This window comes from Schistocerca piceifrons, chromosome X (assembly GCF_021461385.2).
Source record: "Schistocerca piceifrons isolate TAMUIC-IGC-003096 chromosome X, iqSchPice1.1, whole genome shotgun sequence".
In the NCBI taxonomy this organism is placed as follows: domain Eukaryota; kingdom Metazoa; phylum Arthropoda; class Insecta; order Orthoptera; family Acrididae; genus Schistocerca; species Schistocerca piceifrons.
Window position 1 is genome coordinate 53,627,133 of NC_060149.1, and position 23,155 is coordinate 53,650,287.

General features: G+C 38.5%; 1 protein-coding gene across 1 annotated transcript in view; it reads right to left on the bottom strand.

The window, feature by feature from the left end:
• Positions 1–23,155, bottom strand: part of LOC124722172 — an 830,020-nt gene that overhangs the window by 126,422 nt on the left and 680,443 nt on the right. Inside the window, exons 60-61 of the mRNA XM_047247373.1 lie at positions 11,221–11,409; positions 9,702–9,811 (exon numbers count right to left, since the gene is read on the bottom strand). Of these exons, the coding sequence (XP_047103329.1) occupies positions 9,702–9,811; positions 11,221–11,409 (299 nt within the window). The remainder of the gene's footprint in view (positions 1–9,701; positions 9,812–11,220; positions 11,410–23,155) is intronic.

The following is a 23,155-nucleotide window of genomic DNA, read 5'->3' on the forward strand; positions in this document are numbered from 1 at the left end:
AAGATAGATGCCAATTATCCCAAGAAAGACTACTTAGAAAGTTACAAGAACTTGTATTAAGTGAAGAAATGATACACATTCTTCAGTACTCTACATATCATTCTTGTATAAATCATGAAAACAAAATCAGAGTAATTACAGCATGCACAGAAGCATTTATGCAGACATTCTCCCACACATTGAATGTGATGGGAATGGTGAGAAGCCATAACATGTCATACAATAGGAAGTTCCCTCTGCCATGCACTTCACAGTGGTTTGCAGAGCATATAGGTAGAATTATTGATAAACAATGTAAATGATAGTGTGCATGTTTCTAGTATTGTAAAACGTGGAGCAGATTTTGACTACGTAACTGCAAGTGTTAACGAAGAATGTTCTGATCTCACAACACATGATTGTGTTGTTCTTATAGGAGGTGCTAATAACGTCTACAGAAACAATGCTAATGCTTTCATTAAAAAATTGATCACAGTACTGCGGATCCTGCATTTCACCAATGTAATTGTAATGATGCTGCAACTACAACATGACTTACCAGACTGGTCATGCGTAAACAATGAAATTAGACATACTAATTTGAAACTAAAAAGCCTATGTTCAAATTTGCAAATGTTAAGTTGTTAGAGGTTAGCAATTATGAAAGAAACTGTTTTACATGGCACGGTATGCATCTTAACAAATGTGGCAAAAGGGTGCTTGCATCTGTTATAAGTAGGGGCCTCGACGAGATAGCTATCGTTAATGAAAGGAAAAATCAATCTGTCACCGTCCTAGGCGCTCCTCCTCAGAGAAACTAATGGATTGGATTAATTCCCATGGAATTTGGTTCAAAAATAAGAAAATATTGCCAAAATGCAACGTAGGAACATAGTCCCCCCAAAACTCAGAGTCAGCTTTCGTTATATATTATCAAAATATACAGTCAATAAATAACAAACAGTTAGAAGTTGAAGTCTGCCTTTCAGATTGCAATATAAAAATTGACATTATCTGTTTTACAGAGCACTGGCTGAAAAATGAAATTTGCAATTTTTTAACTTTCCAAATTATACAGTTGAGTTTCTGCAGTTCAAACAGCAGGGAGGGGGGGCTGTGTAATACCTGTCAGGAAGGGTACAGTATTGTCCATGTGCAACAATACTAATCACTTAAATATTGAAATACATTTTGAACACTGTGCAATAGGAATTAAGCAGCCTAATGTAATAATAATCTGTATTTACCATTCTCCTGATGGCAACATAAGCCAGTTTCTGAACTGGCTTGAAAGTATCATGTACTATTACAAATCCAAAGATAAGGAAATTATATTGTGTGGTGTTTTTAACATAAATTTCGCTAACATTTCGTGTACAGTGAGTGATGTCATAAACCTCTTAGCAACTTTCAGTGTCCAAAACATTGTAAATGATCCAACCAGAATAACATGTATTTCAAGCAGCCGTATAGATGCAATATTCCTGGACTGTGAATCTCTTCCATTTACTAATGTCTTGAATTGGGCCAATTGACTCTCTGACCATCAGGGAATTTTGTTATGGCTTAATTTAGTGCAAACTAAAGACAAGTCATCATCTACTTTCATCTTAATAAGGTACATCAAAGACCCTAGCAATATTAGAATGTTTAATTATCTACTTCAGTCTCAGTCATGGGACATTGATGACAAGGAAGATAATGTACATAAGAAAACTTCAGTATTCCTTGACATACTGGGTCATCATTTGAATATGGCCTTTCCATTAAAACAAATCAAAGTACAAATTCCGCCAGAAAAACTGATAACAGGTGGATCACGAAGGGTATAAGAATATCATGTAAGACTAGGAGATCAATCTATGAGCAGAGCATTAAAACAGATGATACAAATTTCCACAATTATTTCAAATATTACAAGAAGATATTTCCTTAAGTAATATCTGAAGCAAATTGACTAGCAAATAAAGCATACATAAATGAGTCTAATAACAAATGTAAAGCAATGTGGGATATTGTCAGAAAAACTTTACGAACTGACATCAAACAAAAAACACCGGAATATCTCAGCACAACGGCCAACAAATAATGGACATCAAACATATCTGTGATACATTTAACAAACACTTTTCAGGAATAGCTAACAGCCTATCATTTGGTCGCTCTTCACCAACAAAATCCTATCCTCCAAAATGTATAAGATCTGACAAATCAATTTTTGTAATAGCTGCAACTTTGAAAGAGGTTCTGCTAACTATTAGGAATATGAAAAGTTCCCTCTCATCTGGCCTTGATGGTCTACCTGCCTATGCAATAAAACAGGTTGCCAATGAAGTAATAGAACCACTCTGCAACCTAATCAACTGCTCAATGAATACTGGCAGTTTCCCTCAAACTCTCAAAACCTCCAAGATAGTTCTGTTACACAAGAAAGGGGACAAACATGATGTCAACAACTACTGACCCATATCCCTTCTCCCAACTGTGTCCAAAATAATTGAAAAAAGTTGTATATACCCGTATAATGTCCTTTCTTGTAAACAACTCCCTACTAACAGCACAGCAGTTTGATTTTCGTAAAAATAAATCAATCAATGAGGCTCTCTTTTTGTTAACTGATGATATAATAGAAGCATTTAATGAAAAACATTATGCTTCTGGACTTTTTATTGATCTGACAAAAGCATTTGATCTAGCCAACCACACACTTCTACTCCGCAAAACTGGATGCATATGGTATAAGAGGAGGCTGTAATGACTGATTCTAGTCATATCTATCAAACAGAGGGCAGCTGGTAGAAATAGCAACAAATGATGGAAGAACAACCCATTCAGATATAATACCAGTTACATCAGGAGTCCCACAAGATTCAACTTTAGGTCCCCTCCTCTTCCTTATCTTCATTAATGACTTCCCAGAACACCTACCCTCAACAATACCTGTGTTATTCGCCAATGATACCAACCTCCTCTCTTGCAACATTTCTCCACACCAGGTGAGAGCTGACCTAGTTGACAGCAGTGAAATGCTCCTATACTGGCTCTATGAGAACAAACTCCTACTTAATATGGAAAAAATGACTCATATGGTCTTCTGACCATCAAACAAGCAAACAACACATATGGAACCACTAATTATGGACAAGAAAGTTATTGAACAAGTCAGTAAGACTAAATTCTTAGGTCTCTGGATAGATAACACACTGCAGTGGAATAACCACAGAGAGAAACTACTGGGTAAATTCAGTAGCCTGTGCTATGCCTTCAGAATTCTTAGCCAAAGCTGTGATGTGACCACCATTAAAACTTTATACTTTGCACCAGTGAACTCAGTCCTCTCACATGGCATTCCATTTTGTGGGGCAATAAATACGAAAATATTTGTTATGCAAAAGCGAATTGTCAAGGTCATGTTAAGACTGCCACTGCACACTCCTACCAAACCAAACTTTAAAGAATTCGGAATATTACCTGTACCATGTATACACATCCTAGAGACTGTTTGATTTGTCAGTAAGAATCTTCGTCTCTTCAAAACAAATAATGACATTCATGATCATGACACCTGTGGTGTAAGTAACATTCATCTAGATAATCAGAGACTCAGTAAATACCATGACGGTGTGAGGCACATAGGCAGCATACTTTATAATAAATTACCTTGCTCAGTCAAGGATAATAAAAACTCTTTCAGGAAGAAAGTTAACAGTATATTTCTCCAGCATTGTTTTTATTCTGTTGCTGAATTTATGGAGACCAATTTATGTCATGTGTAGCTTTAATTTAGTCTAATATGTCAATCTTGAATGACTGCAATGTAGATATGTATTTTATGTATTCTGTCATATAGTCAATGTAAGAAAAAGTATTATGCTTCAACGATTCATTGCTGTAACTTATATCCCATGTCATGAACATGATTTTGTGGACAAATAAAATAAATAAATAAGAAATAAGTGTCAAGTATGTGGATGAAGGAGAGAAAAGATCCACTGTGATTTAATAATACAATTTGAAAAACGCTGAAGAAGTGGAGACTGTTGCATTCTTGGTTCAAAAAAGAGTGTAGAAATATCAACAGGCAAAAATTAATACAAATTTGTGCATCTACACTCCTGGAAATGGAAAAAAGAACACATTGACACCGGTGTGTCAGACCCACCATACTTGCTCCGGACACTGCGAGAGGGCTGTACAAGCAATGATCACACGCACGGCACAGCGGACACACCAGGAACCGCGGTGTTGGCCGTCGAATGGCGCTAGCTGCGCAGCATTTGTGCACCGCCGCCGTCAGTGTCAGCCAGTTTGCCGTGGCATACGGAGCTCCATCACAGTCTTTAACACTGGTAGCATGCCGCGACAGCGTGGACGTGAACCGTATGTGCAGTTGACGGACTTTGAGCGAGGGCGTATAGTGGGCATGCGGGAGGCCGGGTGGACGTACCGCCGAATTGCTCAACACGTGGGGCGTGAGGTCTCCACAGTACATCGATGTTGTCGCCAGTGGTCGGCGGAAGGTGCACGTGCCCGTCGACCAGGGACCGGACCGCAGCGACGCACGGATGCACGCCAAGACCGTAGGATCCTACGCAGTGCCGTAGGGGACCGCACCGCCACTTCCCAGCAAATTAGGGACACTGTTGCTCCTGGGGTATCGGCGAGGACCATTCGCAACCGTCTCCATGAAGCTGGGCTACGGTCCCGCACACCGTTAGACCGTCTTCCGCTCACGCCCCAACATCGTGCAGCCCGCCTCCAGTGGTGTCGCGACAGGCGTGAATGGAGGGACGAATGGAGACGTGTCGTCTTCAGCGATGTGAGTCGCTTCTGCCTTGGTGCCAATGATGGTCGTATGCGTGTTTGGCGCCGTGCAGGTGAGCGCCACAACCAGGACTGCATGCGACCGAGGCACACAGGGCCAACACCCGGCATCATGGTGTAGGGAGCGATCTCCTACACTGGCCGTACACCACTGGTGATCGTCGAGGGGACACTGAATAGTGCACGGTACATCCAAACCGTCATCGAACCCATCGTTCTACCATTCCTAGACCGGCAAGGGAACTTGCTGTTCCAACAGGACAATGCACGTCCGCATGTATCCCGTGCCACCCAACGTGCTCTAGAAGGTGTAAGTCAACTACCCTGGCCAACAAGATCTCCGGATCTGTCCCCCATTGAGCATGTTTGGGACTGGATGAAGCGTCGTCTCATGCGGTCTGCACGTCCAGCACGAACGCTGGTCCAACTGAGGCGCCAGGTGGAAATGGCATGGCAAGCCGTTCCACAGGACTACATCCAGCATCTCTACGATCGTCTCCATGGGAGAATAGCAGCCTGCATTGCTGCGAAAGGTGGATATACACTGTACTAGTGCCGACATTGTGCATGCTCTGTTGCCTGTGTCTATGTGCCTGTGGTTCTGTCAGTGTGATCATGTGATGTATCTGACCCCAGGAATGTGTCAATAAAGTTTCCCCTTCCTGGGACAATGAATTCACGGTGTTCTTATTTCAATTTCCAGGAGTGTATAAATGATTATTGCATGAATCATACGACAACTTTCACCATCACACCTTTGCAAAAGATCTTGCAAAGAACCAAAGAAAATTCTAGTCCTACATAAAATCACTGAACAGATTGATTGCTTCTATCCAGTCACTTGTTGATCAATCTGGTGTGGCAATAGAAAACAGTAAAAGGAGATCTGAACTCATAAATTTCACATTTAAAAAATCATTCACCCAATGCATGATCTGCTCTTTCTCAGAGATTTGAGCAGACACAGATGCAAGGAATAGAGTGTTATCACCACAGTATTAGGCTGCTCAGTATTTGTTGTACAGGGCCCCACTAGGCTGGAAATATGCCATCACAGCCAACTTTGTTTTCTTGGTTGCAGATTCTGCCACAGGTTTTTCATTTGCACAGACATTACCCATGAGGACCACAGTGCCATGAGGATCACACTGCCTTTACCTCCATTGGATTCTGCACTGCCAGCACCGGACATGGAGGTCATGGATGTCGACACAGTGCCATCACCTCACTGCAGTCCCAGCTGCAGGAGGTTGGCCTACTGCACATTGCCACCTTCTGGTGGACTACTGTGGACCCTTTTGTCATCATTGTGCTTCCATCAATAGTAGAAGATGCCTGTTCCTGGGCATGGGTGGACACCCTATGGCTGGTTTTTTAGCTGGTGTTCTCAGCCATTTGCAAGATGAATGTTAGGGTGCCGGCAGGAACTTATCATTTGTTGAAGTTCCAGCTCCTGTCTCCTCAGTGACCTGTGCCCATAACTCCCCCACCCACATTTTCATTTCTGGAAGAACAAGTACACATCTACGGCAAGCAGGTTTGGGTGGGAGTAATGTGGTGTCATTCACCACCAATCCAATGCCAAATCAGTCCACAATCTGAAGTCACCAGAAACCAAGTGATTGCACTGCCAGTCTGTGGCCAAGTCTGAGAAGTGTCCTCATCAGCCCATACAGCCAGCACCATGCCACTTCCGGAACCAAATTAAGGATGCTGCACATCACACCTCCCTGGTCTAGCTTGAGGTCTGATCATGGAGCCTTGACATACAGCTTTGCTACTAACTTGTATATGCAGACTTTAATTGACTCATGGACTTGTACAGGTTAGTAATTTCGACTTATCACTGGAAACCACTTAATGTAAAAAATGTTTTTAACCCTTTTCCTGCTACAGACATGCTATCTGCATTCTGTGCCAAGCACAGCTTTGTTGCATCTGTTTGCTGAATGTTGCTGCCTGTGTTGAAAGATGGTGTTCTGGCCACAATGAAATACTTATCACCTGATTTTAACAGAACTACTCCTTTAAAAAATGGGATTTTTGAACATCTTACTATCTGATGTCTTCACTTGATAAAGGATTGAATTCATTTTTGTTATTCATCACAGTTACTTTTCTGCATCAAATTAAATAAAACACTGTATGCAGAGATAAAATGTATTACATAAACATTGAGGATGGTTGATTTTAGCTCATTCATTGCAGAGTATGAAATGCAGATAAGATATCAAAATTTTATTTAAAATTGAACTCAGAATGATATCTCACTTTGTTCTTGAATTATTGATTTTTGTACCCGATTGACAGTCCCTCACGGCACACCAGTTCTCATCCTTGCACATTTTGAATTATGTGGTCATCACAATCGTATTTCATAAATGGTTCAAGACATCAAAACAAGATTTTTCACAAATGACAGCATGCAAAGAGGCATATATGTAGTATGATAAATACTTGAAACTCTTTCATTTGGTGAGATATGGCAATAAGTCATCCAAACAGCGAGAGGTTAGTGGAATGGGACTTGTAAACAAGCCAATAATAGTTCAGAAAAACCCAGAGGCCACATTTAAACATGTACTTAGCACCTGAGGAACAGAAGAGCGTGACGAGACAAGTTAACTTGTCCACAGCAGTTAGAGGATTAAACAATACTTGTGCTCTGTGTCATAGTATCCTATGACTCCTTATCATCTATCATGGGATGACTAATTGTTTTCCATCCTTCACGATTCTGCTCAGTACATACTTATCTAAAGCCTGTTGTACAATGGTCTTGAACTTTGTCCATTGATGCTCAACACTGTCAGTGCTGGAGATGAAATTTTCATGATGATTTGTCAGGTAGTCTGATATCTGTCTCTTGTTGCTCTTGCTAAACATAAAGATCTTCCTGCCTTTGTAATCCTATTTAAGCAGTATCCAGTGATCCTAGTGCCTCAACATGCAGCCTCTGCTACTACACTACTATATGGACTTTAACTGACTCATGGACTTATTCCCTGTTCTATGCTAAATGAGTTCAAATGTTTGGGTCTATTTGTCACCATCAGGTCTAATATGTGATTTTAATGAGTTTGTTTTTGGATTAACTGGTCAAGGTACTTTTTGGATAACACACTGAGAACAATTTCACATGATTCTCCGTCAACACAACCTACCCTAACCGCAAGAGTCTCCCAGCCTGTAGCCATTACATAAATTAGTATTTCATGTACAGACTCCAATAACTTTATTTCATTCTGAGGACATATTCTTGAGCACATTGCAAATAAGACACATTTTTAAATTATTTGTTTTGATACACAAATCATTGTAAACTATAATTTCAGTTACCTAAAAAGAAATGTTTTATGCATTTTATAAAAATAATTAGTCATCCTGGCATACAGAGTGTTGATTGGATGACAGGATCAAATGCTTATTGCTATGACTGTTCACACTTCTACATCTGCTGTTACTCTGCAACTTACATTTAAGTGCCTGGCAGAGGCTTCATTGAAACACCTTTACAATATTTCTATACCATTCTACTATCAGATAGCTCACAGGAAAAATTAGCATTTTAATTTTTCTGTCTGAGCTCTAATTTCTCTTATTTTAACATGATGATTGTGTCTCCCTGTGTAGGTGGGCACCAGCAGAATAGTTTTGCAATCAGAGAAGAAAGCTGGTGATTGAAATTTCACAAGAAGATCCTGCTAATTGAAAAATGCCTTTGTCTTAATGACTACCACCCCAATTGACATATTATGTCCATAGCATTGTCTCCCTTATTTTGAAATAACACAAAATGAGATGCTCTTCGTTGAACTTTTTCAGTGTCCTCCATCAGTTCCATCTGAAGCAGATCCCACACTGCACAGCAACACTCTAGAAGATGGCAGACAAGCATGGTGTAAGCAGTCTCTTTAGTATACCTGTTCCACATTCAAAGAGTTCTGCCAATAAACTGTAGTCTTTTATTTGCTTCTCTACAATATTATCTAAATGGTAATTCCAGTTTAAGTTATTTGTAACTGTAATCCCTAAGTATTTAGTTGAATTTACATACCGCCTTTAGACTTGTGTGATCTAAGGTGTAACTGAAATTTAGCAGATTTCTTTTAGCACTCATGTCAATGACTTCACCCTTTTCATTATTTAGAATAAATTGTCACTTTTTCCACCATAAAGATATCTTGTCTAAATCGTTTTGCAATTGGTTTTGATCATTGGATGACTTTACAAGGTGGTAAATGACAGCATTGTCTGAAAAAAATTAAAGAGGGCTGTTCATATCATCTCCTATACCATTTATGTGGATCAGGAACAGCAGAGGGCCTATATTATTCAATATACATGTTTCAACAAAGGAAATGTTTGCACAGATTGATTCACAGAGATACCAGTGTAACCAAATTTCTGTATATTCCAGAAAACAGTGTGGCTGCTATGATGAGTAATACAATTACTACAACAAAAGCACAAAAACAGAATTTATTCCTCAATGGGTACTAAATTTATCACTAAAATTTAGAACTTGGAGATCTCACATTGTCCCTTTCAGTTAGGTATTGGTTCCAAGGAGGTTATTAGCCAACTGCAGCGTAGTGAAATCAGTAATAACCTATCAGTAGCCTGACGAATTTCTACTGCAGCTTTATCATAAAAGAGTAAAAGAATTTGAGAGGACACTTCAAATACTTTTATTTTAACTCAGAAACAGTCTGTACTCGCAAAACATGACAGTACAAGAGAGTGAACTGATGGTTATGGAGTAATTAGAAACTGCATGTATAAAACTAGAATCAACTTGTAAATTAGACTGATACTAAAAAATAAATCTTGTGATAATATATGATAGTGAACTGTGCACCACAAACAGTGCATAAAGTTTATGCAGCTGTACTTACCTTTTCAGTTAGTTCATTTGTCTTCTCTATCACAAAGTTAACGGACTGAAGCTTCCTTAGTTCCTTGAATTCATTTATAATTTCAGTGAATACTTGTTTAAGTTCTTTACCTGAAAAGAAGGCACAACTTTCCATCTGTAAGTACATACCAAGTAATCAAGCTATGGTAATCCATGATTATCATATGTTTTCAAAATAAATATCTTCGAATATATTGGACAGTTAAGGACTAGAGACATATTAACCTCTGCATGAAGTCTTATCATTTGCATTGTTATTGTACTGAGGAAAAAAAATGCAGTCTACCATCACAAAAATAGCAATATACAGGATTAATGCAGTTACATTTTAAAGAATTAAAATCAGTTTTCCTCCCATACCTACTTCTAGAAAAATACTAAAATCATAGTAGCATTATATTGTCAGCAATCAACAAACACATAGACATAATTTCACAACTTGTGTTGATGGCCAGCAGTATATGGCAAGCTCCAATGCCATATAATTTAATTTTCTATATGTAATGCCTTCAAATTGAAGCACTTGATGCTGAAGTACTTTTCTCCTTTCACACAGCTGTCACAATACACGTATAATAACTCCTTGTAGTAAGGAAAGTTTTAGATTAGATCTATGGGGAATGACACAGATTAACACAATTTGCAAGCAATTCTCTCAGAATAATGAATGAGTTCAGGATGTTGTAAGATTCTTGCTCTCTGTCACGAAGTAAATTAGTTCAAGGATTTAATTTTACATTGCATTTTCCTCAACAACAAAATGAGGAGTTTTGCAAATCAGAAAAGTCTTAGAGCAGGAAATTGTACTTTCATAATGAATACTTAACTTAAAGGTTTTGTAGGTGATGCTCATTACTGTTCATGCTTATTCACTACAGAGGACATAGGTCCATTGTAGTTTTGGATTATGGTGCATTTTTTAGCAATTCTCCTATTTTTACTACACTCCAACACTGATATTCCTATTATTTTCTTCATTTATTCAATCCTGACAACTGGCTGCAACTGTATTACAGCCTGAACTACCTGCTTACCAACTTACATTAACAACAACCTGGTAAAGAAGTAATTTGTGGTATTTGCAATATTATTATAATTATATTTTATGCCATTTACAATGATGAAAAACTTGCACAAAGTTAGTTATGTGTCGCAGTATATTCAGCAGAAAACATAGACAAATTTCACATACATATTTTTGGAAAGACCAGTCTCTCTGAATTTTATATGATGAAAATTTTTAACAGTTAACATAACAATATGAAAATTTTCATTAAAAATAAATTATATTTCACTTGCCTACAGTCATTCACAAAAGGCAAAGGTCTCAGGTTAGAGTGGTGCTCTGGCATACAGCATTAATCTGCCAGGAACTTTCATTAAGCCCTCACTGAAAAGTCATTGCCACCAAACAATAATAAATAAAAATTAAGAAATATGAAAGACACAGCACATATCAAATTTCTTGGAACAATTTAGAAAATCTGGTAATAACTTACCAAATGGAACCAGAGCAAAATATTTATCTTCCAAGAATTGATAAATTATGTAAGAATACTTTTTTATGTTTGTAAGTGCATCATTTTTCAGCAAGTCTTTATAAATTTTGTCCAGATCTTGTGTGAAGTTGGCAAATTTGGAGAAATAGGGAGATTCTACAATCTCACTTCGTCTCTGATACAAGAAATCTAAAAGTGAAAGAAAACATAATCAAGAGGTAAGATGTTATACCAAGACAAATTATATGCAAGTGCATTTGCAGCCATATTCCCATTCCTACTCCCACTGCCATACCCACTCCCCCCCCCCCCCCCCGGTCTCTCTCTCTCACACACACACACGCACACACACACACACACACACACACACACACACACACACACACACACACACAAATATGTAAATGAATAAACTCTCTACAATGGCTCAACAGACTAAGCATATATCAAACAGTAGATGGGTTATTATAATTATATTGACTTGAAATTGGATATGAGAGCAAAGCAGATGGGCAGAAAGTAAGTCGTAAAACATTAAGTGATCAAAGCTACATTGTTTTCGTATCCAGAGAGACAGGTGATATAGGAGTAAAAAAGAGAGAAAGCAGAAAATGAGGTTGAACACCAGAGACAATAAAGCAGTGGTATTCGAGAGTGGTAGAAACTTGAATGAACAGAAAGTAAAACCTAGAACAGAAAGAAAGATAAAATGCAAGAAGTTGTGAGTGAGTAGAAGAAAAGCAAAATGAAAACACAGAGTGGTAACAAAAATTTGAATTCCTACTAAAAGTATCAGAACATGCATGAAGTGAGCAAGATGCTGAGAAAGGATTAGGCAAGTGGTAAAACTAAAAGAAATTCATATCGTGAATTTTTAGACATGGAGTGCATTCATGGTCTTCCTCTCCAGGCAACAGCTAAGTCTCACCAGTTCAAGCACATCAGTTTATGTTAATCTACTGTGCTGTTTCCACCCACCCACGTAGCTGAGTGGTCATAGTAATGACTGATGTGCAGAGGGCATGGGCTCGATTCCTGGTACTGCCAAGGATTTTTCCTTGGTGGGAGGACTGGTTCGGGGTACTCTCATCCTCCTCATGCCAATTGATGATCTACTCAACTGAGTAGTATTGGCTCTACAGGCTGGAAAGCTGTAAAATAGCTGGGAGAGTGGTGTGCTGGCCAAATGCCCCTCCATATCACATCTGCATGACGCCGCAAGGCAGAGTATGACACAGTGGCTGGAAGACAGCTCTTGGGCCTTCAGCACCTGACAAGGAGCTGCCTCCTGTCTAGACATATTAGGAGTCCCATATCACTCCAACAGCACATGCCCCACACCACTACAGGGTCTCCACCAGTTTGAACAGTCCCCTGCTGATATGCATGGTCCATGGATTCATGAGGTTGTCTCCATACCGGTACACATCCATCTGCTCGATACAATTAGAAATGAGACTTGTCTGACCAGGAAACATGTTTCCAGTCATCAACTGCTCAATATCAGTGTTGATGGGCCCAGGTAAGGCATAAAGCTTTGTGTCATGCAGTCATCAAGGGTACATCAGTGGCCCTTTGGTTCCAAAAGCTTATATCGATGATGTTTAGTTGAATGGTTCACACACTGTCACTTATTGATGGTCCAGCATTGAAATCTGCAGCAATTTGCAAAAGGGTTGCACTTCCATCACACTGAACGATTCTCTTCAGTCGTTGTTGGTCCTGTTCTTGCAGGGTCTTTTTTCCGGCTGCAGCGATATCAGAAATTTTATGTTTTACTGGATTCCCTATATTCTCGGTACACTTGTGAAATGGTCATATGGGAAAATCCCCACTTCATTACTACCCTGGAGATGCTGTGTCCCATCACTCATGCACTGGCTATAACACCATGCTCAAACTCTCTTAAACCTTAACAACTTGCCATTGTAGCAGCAGCAATCATCCTAACAACTGCACCAGACACTTGTTGTCTTATATAGATGTTGCTGACCACAGTCCCATATTCTGCCTGTTTACATATCTCTGTATTTGAATAAGCATTCCTTTACCAGTTTATTTGGTGCTTCAGTGTACATTTACAGCAAAGACTTATAGAAAACTTTTAGTGATGTTGACTTGAATACACTCTTTGAAATTCTGAAGGTAGCAGGGGTAAAATAAAGGGAACTAAAGGCTATTTACAACTTGTACAGAAACCAGATGGCAGTTATAGGAGTTAAAGGGCATGAAAAGGAAGCAATGGTTGAGAAGCAACTGAGACAAGGTTGTAGCCTACCCTTGATGATATTCAATCTGTAAACTGAGCAAGCAATAAATGAAACTAAAGACAAATTTGGTGAAGAAATTAAAGCTCAGGGAGGAGAAATACAACTTTGAAGTCTGGTGATGATATAGTATTGTTTGAGAATTGCACTGATTACCATATACAGGGGATAGAAATAAGCATCCCTTGTGTAGAAAAACAACGGAAAGAGTTGAATGCAAGTAAGTCACCAGGTCCAGACAGAATCACTGTTTGGTTTTACAAAGAGTACACTATGGCATTGGTCACTTAAGTAACTTGCATTTATCACAAATCTCTCTCCCAGTGCCAGGTCCCAAACAACAGGACAAAAGCACAGGTGACTCCTGTATATAAGAAGGGCAAAGAATGTACCTTACAGACCAATATGCTTAACATTGGTTTGGTGTAGAATTCTGAAAACATTCTGAATACAAGTATAATAAATTTCCTTGGGACCGAAAGGCTTTTATCTACAAATCAGCAGGGTTTCAGAAATCATCAGTAAAGTAAAACTTTGCTTGCAGTTTTCTCACATGATAGCCTGTGAACTATTGATGAAGGACAACAGTCGGACTCCATATTCCTAGATTTCCAAAAAGCATTTGATACAGTGTTCCAAAGTAGATTGTTAACAAAGGTATGAATACATTGAAAGGGTTTCTAGATATGGGAGTGACTCAAAGAACCCATTATGTTGTACTCAATAGTGAGTGTTCATCAGATACAAGGGTATTGTCTGGAGTGCCCCAGGGAAGTGTGATAGGACTGCTATTATTTTCCATGTAAAAGAATGATCAGGCAGATGGTGTGAGCAGCAGTTTGCAGCTGTTTGCTGATGATGCAGTGATGTTCAGGAGGGTATTGTTGTTGAGTGGCTATAGGAGTATACAACATGACTTAAACAAAATTTCTAATTGGTGTATTGAATGGCAACTAGCACTAATGTAGAAAAATGTAAGTTGATGCAAATAAATAGGAAAAACCAACCTATAATGAGTAGATACAGCATTAGTAGTGTGCTGGTTGACGCAGCCATATCAATGAAATATCTAGACATAGCACTGCAAAGCGATAGGAAATGGAATGAGTGTATAAGGATTGTAGTAGGAAAGGTGAAAGGTCAGTTTCAGTTTATTGGAAGAATTTTGGAAAAGTGTGGCTCATCCATAAACGAGACCACATATGGGACACTAGTGTGACCCATTATCAACTGTTTGCGAGCCCCACCAGGTCAGATTAAAGGAAGATGTCAAAGCAATTCAGAGGTGGGCTGCTAGATTTGTTTCCAGCAGGTACAAACAACACACAAGTTTTCAGAGATACTTTGGGAATTCAAATGGGAATCCTTGCAGGGAAAGCGAGTTTCTTTTGGAGGAACTTTATTGAGAAAATTTAGAGAACTGGCATTTTAAACTGACTGCTGAATGATTCTGCTGCTGCCAATATAAGTTTTTTGTAAGCACCATGAAGGTAACATAAGAGCAATTAGGGATTGTACAGAGGCAGACGAACAGCCATTTTTCCATGGCTTTATTTACTGCAACAGGAAAGAAAATGACTAGTAAAGGTGCAGGTACCCTCCACCATGCACTGTATGGTATCTTGTGATGTACATATATAGATATAGGTGTAGATGTAGGCACTGTAATTCTGTAAGAGACAGCAAAGGACTAGGAATAGCAGCTGAATGGAATGGACAATGTCTTGAAAAGAAGATATGAGATGAATGCCAACAAAAGCCAAACAAGGGTAAGGGCATGTAGTTGAACTAAATCATGCTATGCTGAGAGGATTATGAGTAGATTAGGAAGCAATAACAAAATGCAGTACATGAGTTTACCCATGTGGGAAGTAAAATAACTGATGATGGCCAAAATAAAGAGGCTATAAAATGTAGGTTGGCAATGGAAAAAAGACTTTCTGAAGAAGAGAAATTTGTTATCATCAAACATAGATTTAAGTTATTTATTTATTTACTCATCAAGTTCCACAGGACCAAATTGAGGAGCAAATCTCAAAGGTCATGGAATGTGTCATTATATGAAATTACAATATAAAACTAATAACAAATAAATATGAAATGTTTGTGAACCCAAAAAAAGTCAAGCAGTAAGTTTCAGTAAATGCAGTCAACACTATAACATAAGAATTAGCTTATTTTCTCACTTAATTTCCTATTAAAATGAAATCTGAGATTTGCAAAACGTTACAATCAAAGCAATGCATCACTGAGTTCCTCACACCAGTGCATCACTGAGTTCCTGCAATGTCTTCCATAGGATTTACTTTATAATGAGGTTGGACACTGAAGTATCAGTAGAAGGAATCCATATTAGTCTTTTACATGGCTTGCTTAACACATACATGGCACTTTTCCTGATTACCTATGACAAATCCAAGCTTTCTATTCACATCTCCTACTAGAGGTTTCATGTGCTCATTCACAGTCTCAGACCTAAGTATTTAAACAATTTGTTTTCAAGGTTTGTTAGTAAAGTAGCATCAATGATAATAGGTGTTAAAAGGAATGTTAAGATATTTAGAATAATATTTCTGCTTAGAATTGTGACAGGAAACAGACTGCAGATTACATGAGTAATCACCATCAAACTATCTTATCTGAGTAGGAAGATATGGAGTACCTGTGGATAAAATTCGAGAGTATTGTTTTATTTATTTATTTAGATTCCATAAATCTAATACAGCAATACATTCACATGGATGAAGAATATGTCAGATTATTACAAACTATACAAAAGAAACACATAAAAAACTCTCTAGCAAGAAGAGAGATAAATATAAGACAAAATACACACATTAATTGGTATAGACAAAATTATATTTAAAAAAGTTAAAATATAGGTAGATCTTAATAGCTACATAAAAGACATAGTAATGGTAACAATGATTCCAACTATCATAATGCACATCAGATTTATTTAAAAGAAAAAATTGATTAGTGTTAACACAATCAAAATATTCTTCAATTGAATAAAAGGAATTATCTATTAGATACCATTTGAGCTGTTGTTTAAATTTGGGAAGATCATGGAAAAGTGATTTAAGTGATGGCAAGAGAGCATTGAACACCTTGCAGCTCATGTAATGGACACCTTTTTACACAATACTAAGGTTTTTAAATTCATAATGTAGGTCCATCTTCGTCCTGGTATTGTGGGTATGGTATGAATCATTGGTTTTGTATAGTTGCTCATTTTTACCAATGAAACATAACAGGGAGTAGATATACAGGGTGATTCAAAAAGAATACCACAACTTTAGGAATTTAAAACTCTGCAACGACAAAAGGCAGAGCTAAGCACTATCTGGCGGTGAATTAATGGAGCTATAAAGTTTCATTTAGTTGTACATTTGTTCGCTTGAGGCGCTGTTGACTAGGTGTCAGCGTCAGTTGATGCTAAGATGGTGACCGCTCAACAGAAAGCTTTTTGTGTTATTGAGTACGGCAGAAGTGAATCAACGACAGTTGTTCAGCGTGCATTTCAAACGAAGTATGGTGTTAAACCTCCTGATAGGTGGTGTATTAAGCGTTGGTATAAACAGTTTACAGAGAATGGGTGTTTGTACAAAGGGAAAAGATCTGGACGGCCGAGAACGAGTGATGAAAATGTAGCACGCATCCAGCAAGCATTTGTTCGCAGCCCAGGAAAATCGACTTGCAGAGCTAGCAGAGAGCTGCAAATTCCACAATCAACTGTATGGAGAGTCCTATGAAAAAGGTTAGTTATGAAACCTTATCATCTGAAATTGGTTCAAGCACTGTCTGCAGCTGATAAGATTAAAAGAATCGATGTCTGTGATTTTGTCCTTGCTCAAATGGAAACGGATGAATCTTTCGTTTCAAAGATTGTGTTTAGTGATGAAGAAACTTTCCACACTAACGGGAAAGTCAACCATCACAATGTCTGTTTATGGGGCACTGAGAATCCGCGGGAAACAACTCAGTATGAACATGACTCGCCTAAGGTGAACGTTTTCTGTGCCATTTCAGCCAATAAAGTTTTTGGTCCCTTTTTCTTCGAAGGTGCTACTGTAACTGGACTATAGTATCTGGAGATGTTAGAGAATTGGCTGTTCCCTCAGCTCGAATAAGAAGCACAATAATTCATATTTCAGCAGGATGGAGCGCCACCACATTGGAACTTATCTGTCCGTAACTACCTGAACGTCAACTACCCGAGGCGATGGATCGGCCGCCAGGCAGCCCGTGACAGAGCACTTCATCACTGGCCTCCAAGAAGCCCTGATCTTACCCCCTGCGATTTTTTCTTATGGGGGGTATGTTAAGGATATGGTGTTTCGGCCACCTCTCCCAGCCACCATTGATGATTTGAAACGAGAAGTAACAGCAGCTATCCAAACTGTTACGCCTGATATGCTACAGAGAGTGTGGAACGAGTTGGAGTATCGGGTTGATATGGCTCGAGTGTCTGGAGGGGTCCATATTGAACATCTCTGAACTTGTTTTTGAGTGAAAAAAAACCTTTTTAAATACTCTTTGTAATGATGTATAACAGAAGGTTATATTATGTTTCTTTCATTAAATACACATTTTTAAAGTTGTGGTATTCTTTTTGAACCACCCTGTATTAAAATGAAGTTGTCAGTATCCCTAATTTTCTAAAAAGGTTTCTACAAGAATGTCTAGTCAGACTCTGCTCATTATCCAAATAACTCTTTTTTGTGAAATGAATACTTTTTTGGAAAGTGGCCAATTATCCCAGAAAACTATGCCATACAACAATAGTACATGGAAATAAGCAGTTTTTGTGGTGTCTGAGCCACAGACAGTGAACTGCAAATGTTGCTGAGCTGAGTTTTTTGAGAAGTTATAAAATATGTTCACATCATTTTAGATTGCTGTCAATGTGTACACCTATGGACTTGGATTACTCAACTTGTAGTAAACTCCCTACCATTACATTTAATACTTAACTGAACCTCCACTTTCTTACTTACTTAGAAATGAAAAACCTGGGTCTAGTTAACATTTAGTGATAACCCATTATTTTCAAACCAATTAAGTACTTAATTAAAGACAATACTGGTGGAATCCTCAAGATTATTTTTGCGGGGTTTGTTGATGAGGATGAAGGTGTCATCAGCAAAGAGAATAAAATGGGTTTTAAAGCTAGTACACAACAAAAGATCATTGATAAAGATGAGGAAGAGAATGGGGCCAAATACAGAGTCCTGAGGAACACCACAGCCAATAGATCCCCAGCTATATGACACAGAGTGTCCCTCAGAGTCATTCAATATGACCTTCTACTTTCTCCTAGTTTGGTAGGATTTAATCCATGAGCCAGCTAATCCACTTATACAATAATATTTAGCATGCTTTAGAAATATAGTTTTGTTTTGTTGATTAACCTATAAATCCTTCCAGACTGTGGGATATGCTGAGCATTTCTTTGAGGAGTGGGAAAGAACTGCTGTGAATCAACAGACATATTAGAAAGATGCTTCAAAGGCACAGATAGCTTCATCAAATATTTTAATGCAAATGAAGCCTTGTTGACAAACGTAATACTGCCGCCACACATTGTAAGGGGGTTAGCAGAGTATTCTTTCATGGGTTTATACACATCATTTATCAGTTATGCAAACAAGTAGTAAAGGCTGCAGCATTTAGTCACAAATGATGTTCATTGCATATCTAGATTTTGGTCACTGTGTGGCCGTCTTCAGTGCTAAATAAATGTAAAAAACCAGTTACAATAAGGTAACATGCATGCCTTATTAAAATACAGTTGGATAAGCTTTAAGTGTAAGCCAGTCATAAAATACATACCAATAAATGTAAGTTAAACCATTAAAACCACATGCACATACACCTAGTCCCAACTGGGCTATTCATGTGAGAGTTTAAGTTCACAATGAGTCTGCTGTTTACAATTGCAACACAACTCGCTTCAGTGTTCATTACAGCAATCTACAGCACCCTTCTTACATGAATGATGGCTTGACAATATGTATATCACAATATGTATGTTTTATCTTTTGATTTATTATTTTACACTTCCTAAAAACTTATGTAACTAAAGCTAGGTGTAGCACAGGCCTCAGTATTGGGACCTCTACTTTTCCTCCTGTATTTTAATGACTTGAGCCTGAATGTAGATGCACACAAAACAATAATATTTGCTGATGACACAACTGTAATCCTCACAAGGGAGAATACAGAGGCTGTGCAAAATGCAGTGAATTTGGCCACTGAACAACTCAGCAACTGGGCTAAAATCAACAGATTAACTATCAACACCAAACAGACAGCTTCCATGAACTTTCACACAACACAAAATGAAAATTCCTCTCAGCCACTTGTCACTGTAAATAACCAGCCAATAGATACTGAAACCATTTCCTAATTCCTGGGTCTGTGGGTTCAAGATAACCTGAAATGTAATACACATATAGGAAAGGTAATTGCCAAAATTATTAATGGCTGTTATGCATTGAGTGTACTGAAATGATGTGCTAGCCTGAAAACTTTAACAAGCTCATACTATGCTTACATACAAGCCCACCTACAATATGGTGTGATATTCTGGGGAAATTCTCCAACTGCCCTGAGCACATTCAAAATCCAGAAGAGAGCAATGGGGATCATTACTGGGAGCAAACCCAGGGACTCCTCCAAACCCATCTTCAGAAAGTTGAAAATCCTTCTACTGCCTTGCCTATACATTCTCGAGATTTAAAAATTTTTTGGAAACCACATAGTGCAAACTGACTCCAGAGGCATAAAAAATAATGAAATACATAAACACAACACCAGGAAAATCTCAAATCTGCATGTTTTATGTACAAACACTCAACTGTGTAAAAATTGTGGTTTCAACATGAGCCAACAACTGTTCAACACTCTTCCCACAAGTATAAAGTCCAGTGAAGACAACATAAAATCTAGCAGAGCTGTGAAGTCATATTTGTTGTGTCATTGTTTTTACTCTATAAATGAATACCTAGAACAGTAATCTTGCTATTTATGTTAAACTGAAAACATTGAGCAATGGAATGAAGTAAACTTAACCAATCTTTGCAATATAATATATCAGGATACTATATGTTAATATATGTTAACAATGTTAACTGATATTTTCTGACATCTGTAACATACTGTGTACCATCAGATCACATGGAATAAATAAATAAATAAATGTACATAAATCAAATAAGATATCTATAACTAAAACCAGTGACTAACGTTTTATAGTTATCAGTGGTGGTAACTTAGTGAACTAGCCAATGGTGTCAGTTACTCCTGCACATTTTACAACTAAACATAATTTTTAAAAGACAAACATCTTGCTCAAATACATACTGTAATAAATATTTTATTAAAACTGTGTTACTTAGTAAGTGCAGTTAAAGGAATTTGAACAGATAAAATGGTGTTATAAGTCATCATACCATCAGCTGTATGTCAAAAGGGCAGGAATTTTTCTGGTTTAAAATACCCTCTTCTATGAGTTTCATACATAAATCCATTAGATTTTACACAGTTTGGCATTAAAACAAATAAACTGTCATCTCTGTCATGTAATAATGTGGGATTTGGCTACTAACAAGGGAAGCTCCCCATCGCACCCCCCTCAGATTTAGTTATAGGTTGGCACATTCGATAGGCCTTGAAAAACTAAACACAGATCAATCGAGAAAACAGGAAGAAGTTGTGTGGAACTATGAAAAAAATAAGCAAAATATACAAACTGAGTAATCCATGCGCAAGATAAGCAACATCAAGGATAGTGCGAGCTCAGGAGTGCCATGGTCTTGTGGTTAGCGTGAGCAGCAGCGGAATGAGAGGTCCATGGTTCAAGTCTTTCCTCGGGTGAAAATTTTTACTTACTTTATTTTCGCAAAGTTATGATCTGTCCGTTCGTTCATTGACGTCTATGTTCACTGTAATATGTTTAGTGTCTGTGTTTTGCAACCGCACCGCAAAACAGTGTGATTAGTAGACAAAAGGACGTGCCTCTCCAATGGGAATCAAAAACATTTGATCGCAAGGTCATAGGTCAACCGATTCCTCCACAGGAAAACACGTCTGATATATTCTATATGACACTGGTGACGGCATGTGCGTCACATGACAGGAATATGTTGTCGACCCACCTAACCTGTACACTTGGCGAATGGGTAAAAAGATTCTTCTACCTTGCCCGATTTAGGTTTTCTTGTGGATGTGATAATCACTCCCAAAAAAGTGATCGCATTGGACAGACAGATAATAATTGTCTGAAAATAAAAAATTAAAAGTTTCATTCGAAGGTAGATTTGAACCAAGGACCTCTCGTACTGCAGCTGCTCACGCTAACCACAGGACCACAGCGCTCGTGAGCTCAGGCTGTCCTTGATGTTGTATATCATATACATAGACTATTCAGTTTGTATATTTTGCTTATTTTTTTCATACTTCCACACAACTTCTTCCTGTTTTCTCAATTGATCTGTGTTCAGTTTTTCAAGGCCTATTCACTGTGCCAACTTATAACTAAATCTGACGGGGGTGCGATGGGAAGGTTCTCTTGTAAGCATCAATTCCAACAGCTACATTGAGCTGACAATAATGACCTAAATATTATTACACTCCTCCTAGATCACATATGAGTACAAAGTTTCTGGAGACAAATGTAATGTATTTTCCACATTAATACATGATTCAGTTGACAGTCTATTAGTTTTAACATGAAACTGTATACATTATAATGGATTTTTTACTGAAACTCGTAAGAGAGGACATTTAGAAGCAGCAACATTCCTGGCCTTTCTACATACTACTGCTGGAACAATAACTTGTAGCACCATTCTTGTCTGCTCCTTTTCCTTTAACTGTACTTAATATTTAGCATTGTTTTAATAAAAATGTTATTAACTGGGGTATTTGAACATCACATTTTGTATTTTTTAAACTATTTTCAATAACCACTATGTATAATGGTAAAACATTAGTCACTGATTTTAATTACAACCACCTTATTTGCTTTATGAGCATAAGTATTTTGGTTTTATGTTCATAAGATTTTAGAAGGTATAAAATAACAAACAAAATGATAAAACATACGGTCCTCTCCCACCCCCACCCGCTGCCACGCCTGTATTCCCACGTCCCACCCGGTCTCCATCTCTCCACCCTCCTTACCCTCTCCCAAGGTGGCTTCCGCCACCTCCCCCTCCCTGATGATGTCCTCCTCCCCTCCATCTACCCCTCCTATCAACTTTGACCCTGCCCCACCCCCCACTTCCGGTGTCCTTTCCTTTAGGCACCCTCCCTCCCTTCTCTTCCCTTCCCTTCTCTTTCCTTTTCCCCTGTCCCCTCCCTCCACCTCTCTTCCCCCGGGCTTCCCCTCCCCCTCCCTCCCTCCCCCATATCTCCCCTGCCTGTGGCATCTCTGCTCTCCCCTCTCGCTCTCCCACTCCCCTTCTTCCTCCTCCTCTCTTGGCAGGTCCCCGGACTCGCACACACATAGTGAACATTCGCGCGCCGGAGATCATCGCCATCAGTGTCTCGTGTGTGTGCTTCGTTTTGTGTTTCGCATTCTTTCACAGTTACAACTCCACTGTTCACATGTGCCGTCGCTGTCCTCCGTGTTCTGTGCGCCATGTCAACAAGTGTTAGTG